The 19897-nt window shown below is 33.9% G+C and overlaps 3 protein-coding genes across 3 annotated transcripts; 2 read left to right on the top strand and 1 right to left on the bottom strand.

Annotated features, from left to right (window-relative positions):
- Positions 1–159: 159 nt before the first annotated feature.
- LOC118348044 lies at positions 160–990 on the bottom strand. Its single transcript, XM_035688793.1, has one exon. It carries the CDS (start codon positions 988–990, stop codon positions 160–162), a length of 831 nt encoding a protein of 276 aa, XP_035544686.1.
- A 7077-nt stretch (positions 991–8067) lies between these two features.
- On the top strand, positions 8068–10180 carry LOC109006898. Its single transcript, XM_018986325.2, has one exon. It carries the CDS (start codon positions 8405–8407, stop codon positions 9956–9958), a length of 1554 nt encoding a protein of 517 aa, XP_018841870.1. The 5' UTR covers positions 8068–8404; the 3' UTR covers positions 9959–10180.
- Positions 10181–14487: 4307 nt separating this feature from the next.
- Positions 14488–17094, top strand: LOC109019772 (probable protein phosphatase 2C 65). The gene is made up of 5 exons (XM_019002138.2): positions 14488–14868; positions 15421–15822; positions 15930–16047; positions 16182–16405; positions 16485–17094. The coding sequence occupies exons 1-5, from the start codon at positions 14641–14643 to the stop codon at positions 16890–16892; spliced, it is 1380 nt and encodes a 459-aa protein (XP_018857683.2). The 5' UTR covers positions 14488–14640; the 3' UTR covers positions 16893–17094.
- The last annotated feature ends 2803 nt before the right edge of the window (positions 17095–19897 follow it).

Here is a 19897-nt window from a genome sequence, read left to right as displayed (position 1 = left end):
ATCTAGCATTGTTAACAACCTCTCGATTAAATCCCTTAGGATCTGCATCTTGTAACAGTTTGAGCTTCATTTTTGCCTATTTTAGATTTTTCTACACATGAAGAAAGTTGTTTTTCTTCCACATTTCTAGCTTTTCACCACAACTACTAATTTGTCTCATCACCCCCTCCAATGTTCTTTCTCCAGCACTACCCAACCATGCATTCTCAATAACCATTTGACAACTTTTATCCACCACCCACATTGCCTCAAAACGAGATAGCCTTTTCCTCTCCTCTGGAAACTATCATTCTGCAGTTGTAGCTTAATTAACACATGATCAGAATATGCTACATTACCATGAATTACATTAGCCATGGGGACTAAAGCCTTCCATTTTAGATTAGGCAAACATCTATCAAATCTCTCACTGATGCATTGGTCAGCTTCTCTTTTGTTACACCAAGTAAATGAAATATCTTGAAAACCCAAATCCAGTAGCTCACACTCATCAACTACTGCTCGAAAATCTTGCATATGTTTATCTGTATTATCTTTCCCCCCACTTTTCTCATGACTACTGAACACCTTATTGAAATCCCCCATCAAAAGCCATCGTTTATCTCTTGGCATCTTTAAGGATCTTATAAGATCCCAAGTTTTATGTCTCCTATGAGCCTCAGGTTGCCCATATACCCCAGTAATAAACCAAGGTTCGCCTTCAGCATTAGTATCAATAATAGAGGCATGAATATGGCTTCTTAAAAAATTCTTAATAACCACATTAATCTCCTTTTTCCAGTAGATGGCAATTCCACTCCTCCTCACACTACTTACTGCCAAACAATTATCAAAGCCCAATCCATACTTGAGTCTTTCCATAGCTTTTTCATGTAATCTGGTCTCTTGTAAGAACAAGACCTTGGGATCTTCCTCTTTGACTAAAGCAACGAGTACTCGAACTCCACGTGGGTTCCCAAGCCCACGGGAGTTCCAACAAAGGAGAGTCATTGGGTTCGGCAAGGCTGCTCAACAGCCTCTACTGATATGAAATTAGCATGGTCAAGATCTTGACTCATATTAACTGGAATAAGAGAATCTCCTTGGGTCTCCTCCATCAACCTACTCCTCTTCCTTCCTTCATTAGGTAAAGAGTCACTAAGTCCTTCTTCAGGAACACATTTCTTGCATGCATACATGGTTTGATACGTAGAAGAAGTCAAGCACCTTTTTTTTTTCAAGTATTATGAGTAGACCTCCTTTGTGTCATCTTGGAAGTTTGATGGGCCTCATTTACCATTCCTTCCTTGGCTAAAGAAGCCCGCTCATCCTCCTGGCCCACCCCAAGGCTATCTGCACCAATATTATTCAAAATACCGGTAAATCTGCTTTCCTCCAATTTATCCATTACTTGAGCCTCATGATCATAACCTTCCTTATATAACGGATCCAAATCTTTTTGGCCAGATCCTTGAAACAGTTTTCCTTTATCACCAACTAACTTTTGCTTAGGATCTTGCTAATCTCTTCCTGCATCATTGTCAAAAAAACCGCTTCCCATAACTGAATGATCAAAAGAATCTTCTCTGCTATGCATCAAATTGTATGTAGCCACTTCGCCACCCTCCACCACCGTAGACTTCCCTTTCCCCTGCGAAGTACTCTTCTCCATCAAATTATTTCATGTTTGATTTGAGGAATGAGATTTCCAGCCTCCTGACTCTTTACGAAGCCAACGTCCAAACTGCTTGCTATTCGTCTCCAAAGAAGCAGATACTGGACACCCTATGTCATCATGAATAATTCTTCCACACTGCAAACAAAACCGCGACAGCTTCTCGTATTTGGTTGGATTCCAGGTTTTCATCCTTTGCAACATGATTGTACGTACCCTGGCCAGAGGTCTTTTCAAGTCTAATAAGATTTTCACACGAAGGAACATGCCCCACCCCACATCATTCTCATCCACTTCCATCTCTTCCACCACTCCTAAGGAATTTTCCAATTTCTCCCCACACTCCCTTGACATACCAATCAATGGCAAATTGTGAAATTGGACCCATAATGCAACAACATCAAAGGACATTTTGTTGAGTGGGGTGTAACCATCGAATGCATTCATCACAAACATATGACCATCAAAGAACCATGGTCTCCCACTCTCCACGCGGTTCTTATCTGCATGGTTAGCAAATGTGATAACAAAAGTATTTCTCCCCATTTCGGTGAAAGTAGCAGGTTTACTAAGCCTCCACACCTTTGTCATAGTAGCTTCAACTATATTCTTCCCAATCTGCCTATCCGACCAGATCTTGCTAATCAAACTACGCTCACCCTTGCGAAGGACTTCTGGAATGCCCTCTCCTTCAATGTCTATAGTCTCTCATTCTTCTTCGTTCAAATGGAAATTCTCCCACATCTCATGCAGTTTTTCCATGGCAAGCGACAAACTCGAAACACTATCTCTATTCTCTAGAGAGAAAAAGATAGGAGACTCTTTTTTAATTCTAATTTTTATTAAGTTTGAATTGCTATTTATAGGTGATAAAATGTATAAAGTCCAATAAATCAAGAAAAATAAAATAATGCCCAATAAGAAATCAGAGAAATATTCCTTTCGAAGTTAATGAACATGATAATGTTACGACAAGGCTGGACCAAATTTTCATCATGACTTGCAGCTTGCACAATGTCCAGCCTGACTAGCTAGTCATCAAGTCATGATCTAGTATATATCTGTCCTTAAGGTTTGTTTGGAAATACAATTGTTCAAAGATATTTTTGGACTACTTTACTATTATTCAAAAATTATTAACTATTATTCATAAATTATTAACTACAATTTTACTACTATTCACAAATTATTTCATTATTATGATGACTAAACAGAGCCTAATTGACATAGAAATCTAAGAAAGCTTTTGAACCTTAACTTTCTTATGTCGACTATTCATCAAACAGCCTATTGAAAATCTTGCATATGAACTGCCTGAGGTCTTGACATTTGGATGTTGAAAAGAGATAAGATATCGTTTGAGTTAAGATGTTTTATGAGATTTTTAGAAATAGGAGACAAAAAGTTGAATTCAAAAATTATAAAATTAAAATATTGTTAAAATATTATTTTTGTTTTGTAATTTGGAAAAGTTGAATTATTTTTTATGTTATATTTGAAAGTTTAGAAAAATTGTAATGATTAAGTAATAATTAGATAAAAAAAAATTAAAATTAAAAAGTATTTGTATTTGTGGTGTTTGAATTTTTAGATAAAATCAAATAAGATGAAATACTATGAGATAAGGCTATCTTATAATCCAAATGGGACCTAAATAAAAAAGATGATAAAACGAAAAAAGAAAAAAAGTAGTGGATGATGGTTGAGGACGTAGTTGGATTATGATGATGTGCTCACATGATACAATAGCTCGAAGGGAGACGATATGAAAGTTGTTTGCCTCTTAGGATCGTCAATAATGCCGTTGAAGTCGGCTGCAAATCTGCAATTAACGGATGTGGGCCTCCTTTAACTTACTTTGGCGACTTCCTGCCAGCGTGTCAAAAGCAAAAGTCGTTAATATTGGTGGTGCTGTCCTGAGAGACTGGGACCACTACTGCTTGTTCCATTTTTGGTGTGGCTCTATAACCAACACAATTTCTTTTTTACCTATAAATTCCTAGCTAGCTCAAACATGTCAGTTTCCCTTTTAATCCACCTGTTGCAATAGTTCATGCGCACTGCTAATTGCAATGGACAGAAAGAAAAAGGAAGCCAACACGGGATATATATTTTTTTTTTGAAAATATTTTAACTACAAAATAATTATATAAAAAATAATTTTATAAATTAATATAAATTGATATTATAAGTTAATTTTATTATAAAATAAATCTAATAGATCAAATGAAATTATATTTGTTTATGAAATTAATTTGTATAATTTATTTATGGTGTAGTAATATATATATATATATTTTAACATTTGAGTGTTTGAGATAACTTTTGAGTCTTTGATTAATTTTGAAGTTTGATGATTATGAATTTTGATAAGGAGCTTTTGTAAGCATACTTTGAATAATTTAAGATGAATTTTTTTTGAGAAATGATTGTACAAGTCCTAAATAGACAAAATATATACAAACTATTGTAAGAAAGTGAACCTCACCTTAAAAAAGTACAAAAAAACTATTCTTTAATAGTAGGATCCATTGTTTTACAAAAAGTTTGTATAAAACTTATCTATTTAAGACTTGTATCTAGTATTACTCATTTTTTCCGTACGATAATTCCATGAATATGAATGTAAAATTGCACACCATATCACAAAAGAATTTTGAAATAGAAATGAGATGAGATCGTATTCATAGAAGAGTTTTGTTACACAACCTTCATCACACTCTATATTCTATATTTTTTTAAATTTTTAATATTTTTTTTTAGTTTATTCTTTTTAAATTATTTCAAATTTTTTATTTATTATTTATATAATAAATATTTGATAAAAAAAATAATAAAAATTAAAAATAATATAGAATATAGAATGTTAAAAAGTTGAAAAGATTTTTTATTCGCAGAATCACATGGCACTTTAATACCCTCACTTTTACGAGTAAGGCGTCGGTTGTGCCAAGCTGTCAACCCAAAACAATACACGTTACGTCCAAACTACTTGCCGTTTTGGCCTATTCAAGAAGGAAGGATACCACCAAAAAGTTACCAACGGCTACTTCCGCGTGTATAACTGGATGCGTCATGGCTCACTGTGCACGCGTCGCGTGCGTGCAGTGCATTTCCCAAAAGCGGCTCGTGGGTTGACCGACACTTCCGGTGACCTTCTCCCATAATTTTCCATGCATATTTTTAATTATTTCAATGCAGTTCAATTTTATCCAATATTATCTATATTCTCTAAGTATTGGTAATGCCTTATTTATCGTCATATTTACATAATATCTTTTTAAATTGATCTGTATTAAATTATATATTTTTAAAATTTTACATAATTATAAACAACATTTCTTCAAATTGATCAGCAACAATGCCAATAATATTTTACTATTTTTCTTCTCTCATATCATTTGATCTCTCTTAGCAACAATGCAAAACAAATAAATCAAAGAGAACCGAACGAGATTGATAATTGTTTATTTCGGGCATATCAAGAAAAATTAATCTTAGGAAAAAATAAATAATAATATTTTATCATTATTTGATTTAAAGATATTTGATTTAAAGATGCATAATTCAATGTAAAAAAATTTTTGATATGCAAAATCAAGAAACCATGCTAGTGCTTTTAGATGTTTTAAAGCATTCAAGGTCGGTGCTCTTAAACTAGTAAAACAATTCAAATATACACGAGTATAAACAATTGGATCTAAGGTACTCATTAAACAATAAGTTATAAAAGATCAAAGATTTCTTAATAATTTTTTTAATTTAAATATTTTCTACAATTAGAGCTATATACACAAGCGGACACCACTATATTTAAATCCAAAACTCATGATAAATATATAAATGATTTTATTGAATGGTGTCTTTAAACATATATATATATATACTAGGTAAAAGTAACGTACAATGCGCGTTTGTTTAGTTTATATTTAATTTTTTTTGTTAAGAACTAATTTTTTTATTAATAAAGACGTAATGTTTTTGATTAATTAAATAAAGATGTAATGTTTATGTAATTTATAAATAATTACACGCTGTAATATATTATAAAAGAAGAGCATTAATAGAAACTATAACATAGTCCTAAAAATAAACATTGCCCATAGTTTATAAAAGTTGTTTGAAATAATTTTGATTTTAGGATGACAATCCAGTATTTTCTTCATCTTGCAATTCCTCAATAAAGAGGACATTAAAATGCCTATATTTTTTCTCCTTCAGTTTCTCTAGATCTACATAAACTTGAATCTTTCAAATATTTTTTGATAATTTCTCCACAACGCTTTTAATATATGGTCGATGTTCCTACAAAATAAATTTTGAATAGCTTTACATAATTAATAAAAACTTAATTTCTTTTTTAATTAACTCATTATAACCAAACTCAATTTTTGAATAAAAATTTTAAAAGACACATCTCCAACATGTTCCATCAACTCAACTGCTGAACAACTTATGTTAATTAATAGCTTTTCAGTATTATCATCCAGTTCAACATATGCCTTAACACTTTAAATGCATTGAATATATTATTTTCAATTTGAATAGTGTTAAATTCTAAATTAAATTAGATATCAATTATAAATTAAAATTGTAAGATACATATCGTGGTTTGCAGACCTCTTGACTCTTGCAATATATACAAACGAAGCTTTCATTGTTTATATTCAGTTCCTTTATTACAGCCAATACATGACATGTAATAAAATACTTGGGCCAAGTCAATCACATTTATCTTCGACTCTATTCAGAATTTTGTTTTCTACGTTAAATCAAAATCAATTTTTAGAATGAATGTTTGTGTAAATATTTTAATTTATTACTAATAAAATAATATTTACCTCCATGGTTGCAAACCCTTTATCAACTCTGCAATATCGCAATTCGTCACAATTTCTTGAATACCAACAGATGACAGAGGGGCAAATAGGTATGTAAAGCATCTTGTAATAATACTTTTAATTATCAAATCATTATTATCCGCCCTTAAAATTCAGAAATGAAGAATAATATAAGGAAATAAAACATATAGGTAAATTACATAAATCACATAATTAACTCTAATATAAATACATTGATATGTAATTATTAATTTACGAGAATTATCATTACTTCATTGTAGCTGCCTCAGGAAGAAGATATATGATTGATTGTAAAGGTACTTGATGGATGTGATGACAGAGACAATTCTTTATTAAAATTGAGATTAATATTAATGCAAGTATATACAATATGAAAAAATATCTAAGTTGCTTAATTATTATAAATACCGTTATTTGTAAGGTTTATAAGCTGCACGTACTATTAGGTAGAATTAATATTGTTCCATCATTTGAAGTGTAGGGATTTTTTGCTTTATTTTTTTGCGAGTTGCAATTATAAAAGGTAATAGCTAGCTGATCAGCATTTATTAACAATTAATTGATTCTAATCGGTAATCAAATTAATTGGCTACAGAGAATTTAGCACCTATAAATAGGATGTAATCATATTTGTAATTAATTATTAGACTCAGGTGGACTATCTCTTTATGTGCTTACGAACGGCGTTAATTAATTTTAACGGAAAAACAATAAAATCCGTTAAAACAAGATTTACCGTTTTATAGCCTCTTTATATATATAGATAGATATATATATATATTTTGAAAGCCTGAAATAAGTTGTTTTAAGCATGCAATTGTTATAAAAAAAAAAAAATGGAAAGAATGAGAGTCAAGTCATTGCACTTAATATGACACCGCCCAACTTCTCTCTTTTGTTGGACTTGTCATGCCGTCTCACCGTCCAAGTATGCATTAAAGCATCATCGGTTGGAAGAAAGATAAATTGGGTATTATATTTTATAAAGAATTAAAGAAATATAAAGGATAACCTCGTTGACCTTATTATTATTGGTAGGTGATTCACGCTTGTTACAGGTCACCAACTCAAACACCCCCCTAATAAATTAATAATTAAAGAATAATTTATTCATTGTAGCGGATTTTTCTAGAACTACTTTATTCCATTTGGGTTTCTTCTTAGCAAAGACTTGTTAATAATAATATTATTATATATTACACTCTTATCTTGTTTTAATCATATTAAATAACATATAATATATTTATTATCATTAAATAATAAAAAAATATAAAATAAATAATTATTTAATAATGATAAATATATCATATTTTATTTTATAAGATAAAAATAAAATAATAATATCATATATAAAATTTTAAATAATAATAATAATAATATAGAATTTGCAAGTAGAGTGGCAATTTTGATATTCGGAAAGAATCCAAAAAAATAATATCGGCCGTCGCTATATTTTTTCCTAATAATAAGAGGGAAAGTTAGCTGTCGCTATTTATCCGCTCCTTTTACGCGTGGTAACCGCCTATTTCGGTCACCCCGCCGCGTTCTTCTTCATTCAACGCCCCCCCGCTTTCATCTCCATCCTGTTTCCCCAAAATCTCTTTCTGGTGTGCGAGTGCAAGGAAGCGCCATGGTCACATCACCATAAGAGAAACCGGCGTGCCTACGGAACCACCATGTTTTCCCGTTTTGCTCCCCCTTCTTCTCTCTATTTTCCGATCTCTAACCATCTCTCCCTTACAAGATCCTTAATCGGCGCCAACCACACCTCCGCTCGCTTCTGTTCTCGCTAATCTCCGTTTCTCGCTCTCTTTCTCTCTCTCTAGTTCTCTTTTTGGGTTTTGAGTCGTTTTCTTCTCTCTCAAAAGAGGGTGCAATATTAGCAGTCATGGAGCCTCCCATGGGCAAGTCCGGCTCTCTTAGGAACTCTCTGGTGCGGTTGCTCATGTTCGGCGTTCTCATCATAGTCTTCCGATTCGCCTACGTTATTACGATCACCGGAGAGTCGTGTAACGTCGGCGACTTCTGCTTCTTCTCGTTACAGGAGTCTTTCAATTTCGTTGTCACCGGTACCGGCCCTGGAGCCTCGGCCATCGCCGCGAATGACGCCGTCCAAGCGACGAACGGCGTGGATCTCTACACCAGCAAGGATTGGATCAAGGCCGTAAATTTCTACTCCTCCGTCTTCCAGGATCTGATATCCGAAGGCCACCTCTCGGGAGACTCGAAGTCTCTCTGCGTAGAGACGCCGAGCGGAAAGGACGTCTACTCTCTGAAACAGGTCGGGGTTAAGGACTCGGTTGGGATTTTCAAGAAAGCTTCCCGGCCTTTGGTAATTAAGGCCCTCCCAAACCGAGTCCCATTCGGCGACAGCACCTTCGACTTCGTGTTCTCCGGTGGGGGCCGTCTCGACAAGGTTTCCCGGCCGTTGGAATTGGCGTCGGAGATCGAAAGGACGCTGAAACCCGAAGGGTTTGCTGTGTTCCACATAGGAGCCAAAGATACGTACAGTTTCAATTCCTTTCTTGAATTATTCAATTCTTGCAAGTTAATCAAATCACACGATATAGACGGCTTCGATTCGTCGATGCCTCGTATACGCGAAATTGTTCTGAAAAAGGAGGTCAAAATTCTTCTGGATCGTGTAGGGGTTGCGAAACCCAAACCCATAAACGAACATTCGGCAAATAAGTGCTGGGTTCCCGATCATAAGCAAGAACTGGTCCGGAACGCTGAGCGGTTCATCACGGAGGAGCCGTTGAAGCCGTGGATCACGTTGAAGAGAAACATAAAGAACATAAAGTATTTGCCATCAATGGCTGATATTAGCTTTAAGAATAGGTATGTGTATGTTGATGTTGGGGCTAGAAGTTATGGGTCGAGCATCGGAAGCTGGTTCAAGAAGCAATACCCGAAACAGAATAAGACCTTTGAAGTGTATGCCATCGAAGCCGATAAGGCTTTTCACGAACAGTATAGCTTGAAGAAAGGGATTAGGCTATTGCCGTATGCGGCGTGGGTGCGAAACGAGACATTAAAGTTTGAGATTAATCGGGACCCAGGCAAGAATAGCAGTGATAATGGTAGAGGGATGGGGAGGATACAACCCTTCGGTGGCGGCGGTGGTGGTAACAATGGTGGTGATGTGAATGAGATTCAAGGGTTTGATTTTGCGAATTGGTTAAAGAACACGGTGTCGGAGAGGGACTATGTGGTGATGAAGATGGACGTGGAAGGGACTGAATTCGAGTTGATTCCGAGGTTGTTTGAGACAGGAGCGATTTGTTTGATCGATGAGGTATTTCTCGAGTGCCACTACAATAGGTGGCAGAGATGTTGCCCTGGTCAGAGGAGCTCCAAGTATGAGAAAACATATGACCAATGCTTGGAGCTGTTTACTTCTCTCAGGCAAAGTGGTGTTCTTGTTCACCAGTGGTGGTAGTTAGTAGGTAATTAGAAAACAATTTTTCCTTTATTTTTCTTTTACACCCGAAACATTGTAGTTTATATTTTTTACTTGTACGTGTTCAGGGATTTACTTCAAATGTAAGAGGGTTGCAGCTGGAAATGAAAATTTCATTTGTTCAATGTTTTTCATTTGGCCTCAAGAACCAGTTTATGCTCTAAATTACAACATTAGATTCCATTTCGGTGATGTCTAGTTTTCCTAGTTTCTTAATTTTACGTGTTAAGTTCCTTGCCTTTGCTTCTAAGAGTAATGTTATTATGTCTCTCCGATTACATTGCTCACTTTGCCCCCATTGATGTGGCACCACCACCGTGCCATGTGGCTGATTAAAAAAAATATAAATATAAAAATAGTAGAGAGAATCTAACATTTCAATCTTTTTCTTATTATGTTTTCGGACTCCATTTTATTTTAAATATATTTTTTTAATAAGTCACATATCACTAAGTGATAGTACCGTATCAATGGGAGCAAAGTGGGGGGGACTCCATTTTATTTTAAATATATTTTTTTTAATAAGTCACGTATTACTAAGTGGTAGTACCATATCAATGGGGGCAAAGTGAGGGAGACAACTGAGACGGCATAATAACATTTCTCTTCTCTCTACTTATCTGATGGAATTACATGATCCAAGTAGGGAGAGAGATAAGATGCATCATATTAATCCTACAACATTTAATACTTCACTTATAAGATTTTTGGCAAAGTGAATCCCACATGAATATGTTATGTCTCTCTTTACATTGGATCATCTAATCTAATTTAAGAAATAGAGAACTCAATTGCACATGGATGATAATTTGATTTTGAGTTAATTGCAAATTCAATACTTTGAATCCTCACATTTATGCAAATTGAGCTTACAGTTTTCAACTTTCGCAATATTGGTACTTGAACTTCAAAAAACTTGCAAGTAAGCCTTCATCAGTTCACCTTTAATTTTCTAACTAATTTGGTTTTTTCTTTTTTTTTATACAAGTAAGAAGAATTTATTAATCTACATAATTAAGCAAAACTCAAGTACACATGGAGTATACAAGAGAAAACCCTAATTACAAGGTAAGTGATGTGAAAAATAGCATAAAAGTTATTAAAGCCTAGCCTCATTCACTACAATAGCTGAAGTCCAAAGTAATGTATGAAAGAAAAAAAAAACCTCTAAACCCTCCCATCAAACGTTCCTGATTACCAAAACAATAACATTCTTGTCATTTCAAATACGCCACATTAGACATAATAGCATCATCTTCCTAGCAGCCGCAATTTGACAATTGCCCATAATTCTTCTCCAACGTGATAATAAATCTACCACCCTCTTAGACATTACCCATGGATACCAAGCCTAGTAAAAATTTCATCCCATAAAGCCTTAACCACATCACAATAAATAAGAAGGTGGTCCATCAATTCTCTATTTCTTTTACACATAAAACACCAATTCATTATCATAATGTTGCCCTTTTTCAGCTTATCGATACTTTTTCATGGGAGGCCAACCAACCAAAGAAAGCAACCTTGAGGAGTACTTTGCTTATCCAAATTCTCTTTCAAGGAAAATAAATAGAAGAATGAGTCGACTTAACCTTATAAAAGAATAATTATTATTCCCTGAATAAATCCAAAGCAACCTATCCTCCTCTCCAGCCTATAAATTTAGTGCATATAACATACTGTAAACTTCAGTAATGTCCCCCACCTCCCAATTCTGAACAACTCTAATAAACCTCATAGACTACTAAATAAAACCAGTAGAAATGTCCATATAATCAGCCACAAAGGCACCCTTATCTAATGCAATTCTATAAAGAGAAGCAAAAGCATTCTTTAAAGCAACATCAACACACCGTATATCATAACAAAATCTAATTTGTGTTCACCTTCCCACCTCAAATATAAAATTTCTGAAGAAATCTTCCCATTCTGGATATATTTTCATACTCCCACACCATACGCGTCTCTTACTTTGCTTGAGCACCAACCTCTCTAAATACTCTCATATTTGACATCAATAACATTCAACCTACAAAGAGCATTCATTTCTCGATGATACCGCCACAACCACTTTCCTAAAAGTGCTTTATTGAAGAAAACTCTCAGCTTTCTAGCTAACCCCCAATCCTCCACAAGATTGTGAATTTTTTCAAGTTTCGATATTAATGTTGCAAAAGTTGAAAACTGTGATCTTGATTTGTAAAAAACGTGGAAACCCATGTACTGACTTTATAATTAACCCCTTTGATTTTTCACATTTAGAAACCATGCAACAATTCAGTTTAGATTCCTAGCTGTGCATTCGGAACTTGATTGCAGGAAAATTCTGGGTTGTCAAAATTCATCTTTATCTTAATTATATGTAGGAAACGGCTATAAGAATAGGTTTTTGCTAGGGATGCAACATTGTAGCACAAAGCTGGTTCCTTTCCATACTAAGGACCTGGGTGATGGCTTCGCTTGCAAACATGAGTATGGAATACAACCTCATATGTGATGTAGAATCTGATCAGTATTCATAGGGGATTTCCAGCTTGTTGAATGCTTCAATTTCCCACCAAGTACGCGTACATATAGATCTTTTAATGACTTAGAAGTGTAGATTGTGTTAACGGTAATTCCTAAGGTAGTCTAAATGTCGTAAAGAGATAAAAAAGAGTTTGAGTAATGATAAATACATAACTTTTGTATAATTATATGAAATGAAAGGCAGCTTATAAATAAAACTTGAAACTCAAATATGATTAAACTTATATATTAAATAATATATTATTTTAAATGGTTGACTGGCGCGCGTGGATTGAAGAGGAAAATGATGTTAATCTGTATTTATAAAAAAAAGTAGAACTAAATCCACACCTCAACCCATCTCATTTCATCTCAAATTTACACTTGTAAAGTGATTTGGATATTAAAATCATCTCAACCCATTTCATTTCATCTCAAATTTACACTTATAAAGTGGTTTGGATACTAAAACCATCTCAACCCATCTCATTTCATATCAAGTTTACACTTGTAAAGTGGTTTGGATACTAAAACAATCTGAACTCATTTCATTTCATCTCATCATTATAATTTTTACAAATTTCCACATAAAATACTATAAGTAATTCAATTTTTTCAAATCTCAAAACAATAATAATATTAAAAAAATATTCTAACAATATTTTATTCAACTTTCTTTTAAAACTATCTCATCTTATCTCACTATACGAACACTACCTTAATCTTAAAATTCATCCGTTTCACTTAAAAAAGTTTCCGACTACACAACCATTTGACCAAAAGTAATGAAAAGTATAATAAGTAAAATAGTAGCATTAAGATTGTTCACGTGGATATGGACCCTGCAAGTACGTAATGCGGCCCGGGGAATAAACCGGGCTGGTACCCGAAATGAGGTTTATGCAAATAAGACGACTAGTTGTAGTTGAGGCTTACTTTTATGCAATTGCAAGCTCACATCTCCCTATCCCTGTTGTAACTTGTCAATTACCAGCTCACATCTCAAGTTTACACTTGTATATACTCTCTTTTTCCATATCAAAGTTTTTTTTTTTATTCTACTTTCCTTCGTTTTTAGAAATTATTCTACTTTCAATTACTTTAATAAATTGAAATACATGTAATACCAGTTAATTTAGAAAAAAAAAATCATTAATTGTTTAAGCCTAAACGTACAATGAATTAATCATTAAATTATATCATTGATCAGGTATTTATTTATTCTTCATCTTCTTGTCCATTTAGATTTTTTTAATTTTTTAATTTAATTTTTTATAAATATTTATTTAATTTAGACGTTTTCAGTTTCTTTTATTCTTTTTTTTTTTGGTTGTATATATTGACACCTAATGTATGTATATATTGACACAATTGTGAGCTGTGACATGCCTGCATGAGTATGATTTAATTAACTACATTTAAATTTTGATTGGTTAATTTCTCAGCAAACCCATGACATTATATATAAGAACGGGAAAATATTGCTAGTGGAGCTCCTCAAAGTTGTCGCCCAAAATTACAGTTCAATTTTTTTTAGTTTTTTATTTAATGATTAAGAAATTAATTATTAGCTGTGAAATTGTGTTTTTTTTTTTTTTATTTTAACGATTAAGGATATTAAAAAATTGTTGAAAAAAAATGAAAGGAAAAAAAAAGACTAGCGGTATGCCCAGCGGTAATAACTGGGCGGCCCACTAGCGCTGTCCATTAGAACGTGGAGTCCCATGCGGATATCACCCCTACTTTTTAATCCTTAAAATATCTAAAGAAAAAACAATTGAATCATAAAACGACTGTCAGCGCCGTTTTTCACTCTTAAATCGCAATTGTCTATTATGATATATATACATATATATATATATATATTTATATATATCCCAATTACTACATTTAAATTTTGATTGGTTATTTTCTGCAACAAACCTTGTCCTTCTATATACAAATTCTGTTTTTGTAATCCCTATATATACGTATGACGCTCATCAACTTAGAACTTCCTTCCTTTGCTCTTCGTCGTCCAATATTCAATGGATCTCTAAGAAATTTCTTCCTTCATTTTTTGGCTTGTTTTTTTTATAATTTATTCTGTATTAGTTGAGTTTTGGTGATAATTTGTTTAAATTGCTGGGTTCCATATATATAAATATAGACGTATGGGAGCCGGTTGTAGCATTAAGGCTGGCAGGTATGGAAGGTCCAATATGGAAGATCATCATCACGTGGATGAGAAGGGAGACAAGCTTCATGTTGAAGATCAGGCTCATGCACAACATGGAGATATTGGGGCGCGCATAAGGTTGGAAGGACCTTCTAGGTTTACATCAATGTACAGCCAACAAGGAAGAAAAGGAATCAATCAAGACTCCATGACAGTTTGGGAGGTAGCTAGCTAGCCAGCGTACTTTTATATATATATATATATATATATATATATAGCTACATATATATATATATATATATTCATCATTATTATTTTATCTACGTTTTAATTTATAGAACATGTTTGCGTGAATTCGCTTTTCAAATGTAGATCATGAACCAATGTTTAGGATTTTAATTCAATCATGTCATGGTGATGGATGATCTTATGATCTAATCCCCAATTGTTTTCCTAAAAAAAATATAGCTTGCATGCCTTGCAAGATAATTATTATTGTTGCATCTATAATCAAGCATTCACTACAAGAAAATTGTTTATTTGTAACCAGTTATTTTCTACGAAAATGATTTTTTTTGTCAAAATGAGTATTTTTGTCGCAAATAATCCATCACAAATGGTATTTTTCTTGTTGTGATTGATCATTGATGCATGCAATGCCACCTTGTTCATCAACACGAATTTCTATTATTCCTCATCTAATATATGATTAGTAGTGTTAATTATAACCAAAACTCAAATATTATTATATGAATTTCAAAACCTTGAACTTCAGGATTTCATTGGTGAGAAAGAAACGTTGTTTTGTGGTGTGTTTGACGGTCACGGTCCCCACGGCCATAAAATTTCACGCCATGTACGTGACAATTTACCCTTGAAGCTATCTGCATCACTTAAATACTTACAGCTTAATCACTCAAAATTTGGAGATGTTGTTGATGCCGATGACGTTGCTAATGACGACGAAGATGATGATGATGACAATGATAACAACATTACTAGTAGGGAAACCATGAAAGATATTCATTACAATCATCATAATAGTCACCATCTATCTCTCGCCTCAATAGAGGCCAGTTTTGTTAAATCTTTCAAGGAAACCGATCAAGAACTTAGTCAAGATTCCTCTACAGATACCTTTTGCAGTGGTAGCACAGCTGTTATTGTAGTTAAACAGGTATTTTTTTAGACACAAATTAAAGCATTTTCTTGTTTACATCTTCTCGATCTGGTGATCAATAGTTCTTTGATTTGTATACATATAATTCAGTTTCCAATTTTTAGGGTCATCATTTGATAATCGCCAACTTAGGAGACTCTCGTGCCGTTCTTTACACTAGAGGAGACAATGATCAACTTCTTCCCATTCAGCTCACAGTCGACATGAAACCAGATATTTCAAGTAGGTCTTTTTTTTTTTCGTTTTTAGTTTCTCCCCCCCTATCCTCCCCATCCTCTCCTTAAACCATGATCAACAAACTCGAATTAACTGATACATTGATCTCTCTTTTATTTTTTATGTCAACTACTAATTAGGTGAAGCTGAAAGAATCAAGAATTGCCAAGGTAGAGTTTTCGCAGTAGATGGTGAACCTGATGTTTATAGAATGTGGATGCCTGATGAAGATTGCCCTGGTCTTGCGATGTCAAGGGCCTTTGGAGATTTCTGCCTGAAAAACTGTGGTCTTATATCGATTCCTGAAGTTTCTTATAGGAAGCTCACAAACAATGATGAGCTTGTGGTTCTAGCAACCGATGGGGTAAGAATTTATATGGCACAATCCAAATGCGTAAGTACTTCTCTATCCAATATGCCATTGGTTTAATTTCTTTTTGCAGATATGGGATGTGTTAACAAACAATGAAGTTATAAGAATACTTACTTCTGCAAAGAGGCGATCCACAGCTGCCAATTTGTTAGTACATCATGCTGTTAGAGCTTGGAAGAGTAAATATCCGGGTTCCAAGGTTGATGACTGTACAGCCATATGCTTATTCCTCAAAAACCAGCCTACTACGTGCTCAACTGAAATGAGTCCCAGTGATGTAAACTGCTCACAGCTTGATAGTTTTGGGACCATTACTTGCGAAAATGATAATGAATCTGCAATTAGTAAGCTTACTGTAATACGTTCAAAGAAAGAATTGAGTGTTGTTGAAGGAGAAAATAGATCAAAAAAGTCACCATCGAAGATTCCTAGGTTTGCCTGCTTTATGAGATGTCAAAAAGTATCAATATCATTTTGAAAACTAGAGGTTGAAGGCAACACAATGGTTTTCTTCTCATATATGTCGTGAAACTTCTTTAATTATGGGGTTTTATAGATATTTTTGAGTATTTAGAAGTCTTCTTTCTCTTTTGAATTTCATCAATGAAATATTCATATCACTAAACATATATGAGCAATGCTACGTATAGTTCTCATTTGGGGACTGCATTGCAAGTCTAGTTAATTTTGTCTTTAAATTTTTTCAAAATTACAATAATATCCTTATCAAAATGATACTTTATTCAATTTAATGAAGGGCTTGCACATACAGTCCCCAAATGGGGACTGCAAATAGAATTTCTCAACATATAATATATCTTTGCTTGAGGGAAACAACAGGATTTTATACTAGCAATATCTTATAAAGGAAGACTCCTTAAATCAAGCGGAAGATCATGCAAGTTGATTGTTAGGCACAAATCTTGGTTGTAACAGCTACAAAATCACATTGATTGATCTGTAACAACTAGAAGATTACAGCCTTAATTCTACCATTCTTTCCCAAAATAGATTCTGTAAATTTGTATTTATTCCCATAAAAAACCTATTGCAAATTACTCCAAGTTGTAACCCACCTCAATCGCACGATGGTAAGGCCTCCTCCTCACATACACACACGACACTAATTTGCATGTTGATTCTATTTCTGTAAACATAGACACACATGCGCAATAGCCTACCGAATTCACTCAATGACCACTCGGTCAATGAACAATATTCACAAGCCCAAATAACTCAATTATGTAACCAAACATCCAATTCCACCTACCATTGAACCAAGTTGTGTAGGCCAAGTACTCCGTGAACCTCACTAGAGAAAGGCCATGTCAAATGAATTTACTGCGCTCATGCACCACGGTACATGAGAACTGGTTTTCCCACATAAAGACTGTAAACCAGTGGGTTGCAAATGGGTATTTCGTGTTAAAATAAAAGCTAATGGGTCCGTTAATTATTTCAAAGCTAGGCTTGTTGCCAAAGGTTACAATCAACATCCAGGATTGGACTACAAGGAAACATTTAGCCCTATTGTGAAGCCTGCTACTATTAGAATTGTCTTGACAATTGTTGTGATGCTGGGGTGACCTTTGAGACAGCTTGATGTCAACAATGCATTTTTGCATGGTGTGTTAACTGCGACTGTTTACATGGTTCAACCCCCGAGATCAAAGATATCTCCAAACCTAACCATGTTTGTAGGTTAAGCAAGGCCATTTATGGCCTCAAACAGGCTCCTAGAGCCCAGTATTCGGCTCTCAAAATGGCAATAATGGGTCTTGGTTTTCAAAATTCAAAAGCCAACTCCTTTTTGTTTATATATCATCAAAATTTTGTTATATGCATGATATTTCTTGACATATGTGGATGATCTAGTTATCATTGAAAATGATATTAATTTTGTGTTTGATATCATTGAAAAACTTGGAGTTCGGTTTTCTATAAAGGACATGGGGCAGCTTAAATATTTATTGGGTATGGAGGTTATTTCAACTACCTCAGGTCTTTCTTTTTATCCCAACACAAATATATTCGGGACCTCCTATCTAAAATCAACTTGACTAGTACTAAAGATGTTTCTATTCTGTTGTCCACAAGCACAGCACTCAAGTTGGTTGATGACACATCATCTGTTGACATTACCGAGTTTCGGAAGGTCATTGGTGGTATTCAATTTTTTTCTCTCACCCGTTCAGATATTTCTTTTCCAGTGAATAAACTCTCATAGTTTATGCGTAAACCCACAATTACACATTGGGCAGCTACAAAGCGACTCATTCGGTACTTGAAGCAAACTATTTTCCATGGAATCCACATTAGAAAGAGCTCCACTTTTGATCTCACGACATACGCAGACGTTGATTGGGCAGGCAATTTTGATAATCGTTCGTCCACCTCAGCATACATAAGCTTTCTTGGATCAAATCACATCTCTTGGAGTTCCAAAAAACAATGGGTTGTATCATGATTATCCACTGAAGCATAATATAGAGTCCTTGCAAATGCACATTCTGAAACATTATGGCAACTATCACTATACAAAGAACTTGGGGTCCCACTATTAGCTTCACCAAAATTATTGTGTGATAATCTGGGTGCAACACACCTCAGTTTCAATCCAGTGTAGCCTTCTTGGAATAAACATATTCAAATCAATTTACATTTTGTTCGTGGTATGGCCTAACGTGGCATTCTTAATGTTCATCATGTAAACACTCAAGACGATGTCAGCTCCATCTTGCGGGGGCGTATAAAGGAAGACTCGTTAAATCAAGCAGAAGATCATGCAAGCTTATTGTTAGGCACAAATCTTGGTTGTAACAGCTACAAAATCACAAAGTCATTGACTCTATAATAACTAGAAGATTACAACCTTAATTCTAGCATTCGTTCCTAGAATAAATTTTGTAAATTTGTATTTATTTCCATACAAATCATTGTACATGTGTGTGAAAATATTATGATATTGAAGCAATAAGATTTCTGAATCAATATTCAAATCACATCATATCTTCGCCACTAAACTGAATAATCTTTTAAAACATGGTATATCAAAAGGTATGATTCAATATGACAAAATCATAGATGAAGAACAATATTTTGAAGTTTACCTCAAGAAATTAATAGTGAACGTAATCAAAAGATTCGGAATAGTGGAGTGGTGGTCAAAATACATCGCAAGTATATTACATATTAATTTAAAAAATAATGATTTGTACAAGTCTCAAATATCCAAGTCCTGCACAGTCCCTTTGTAAAATAGTGGACCCTACCATAGTAAAGTATATATAAAAAAAACTACTTTTCTTAGTGAAACCCAATTTTTTACAAAGGGCCTATGCAAGACTTGCACAACTTAAATTTGTACCTACATTATTTCTACATTTATTGTAAGTGGTATGAAGATGATTCATTTGTATTTGATTGTTAAGCAATTCAAGTCTACTATTTGGTTAACCTAGCTAATGCAAGAGACTAATAAAG

This window comes from Juglans regia, chromosome 3 (genome assembly GCF_001411555.2).
Source record: "Juglans regia cultivar Chandler chromosome 3, Walnut 2.0, whole genome shotgun sequence".
In the NCBI taxonomy this organism is placed as follows: domain Eukaryota; kingdom Viridiplantae; phylum Streptophyta; class Magnoliopsida; order Fagales; family Juglandaceae; genus Juglans; species Juglans regia.
The sequence above is the reverse complement of the archived record's forward strand: the minus strand, read 5'-3'. Positions and strand labels throughout refer to the sequence as shown.

Coding starts and splice junctions, on each gene's coding strand:
- LOC118348044 (XM_035688793.1), bottom strand. CDS start 990: ATGACTCTCCTTTGTTGGAACTCCCGTGGGCTTGGGAACCCACGTGGA.
- LOC109006898 (XM_018986325.2), top strand. CDS start 8,405: ATGGAGCCTCCCATGGGCAAGTCCGGCTCTCTTAGGAACTCTCTGGTG.
- LOC109019772 (XM_019002138.2), top strand. CDS start 14,641: ATGGGAGCCGGTTGTAGCATTAAGGCTGGCAGGTATGGAAGGTCCAAT. Junction 14,869..15,420: donor ACTCCATGACAGTTTGGGAG/GTAGCTAGCTAG, acceptor CTTGAACTTCAG/GATTTCATTGGTGAGAAAGA. Junction 16,048..16,181: donor CATGAAACCAGATATTTCAA/GTAGGTCTTTTT, acceptor ACTACTAATTAG/GTGAAGCTGAAAGAATCAAG.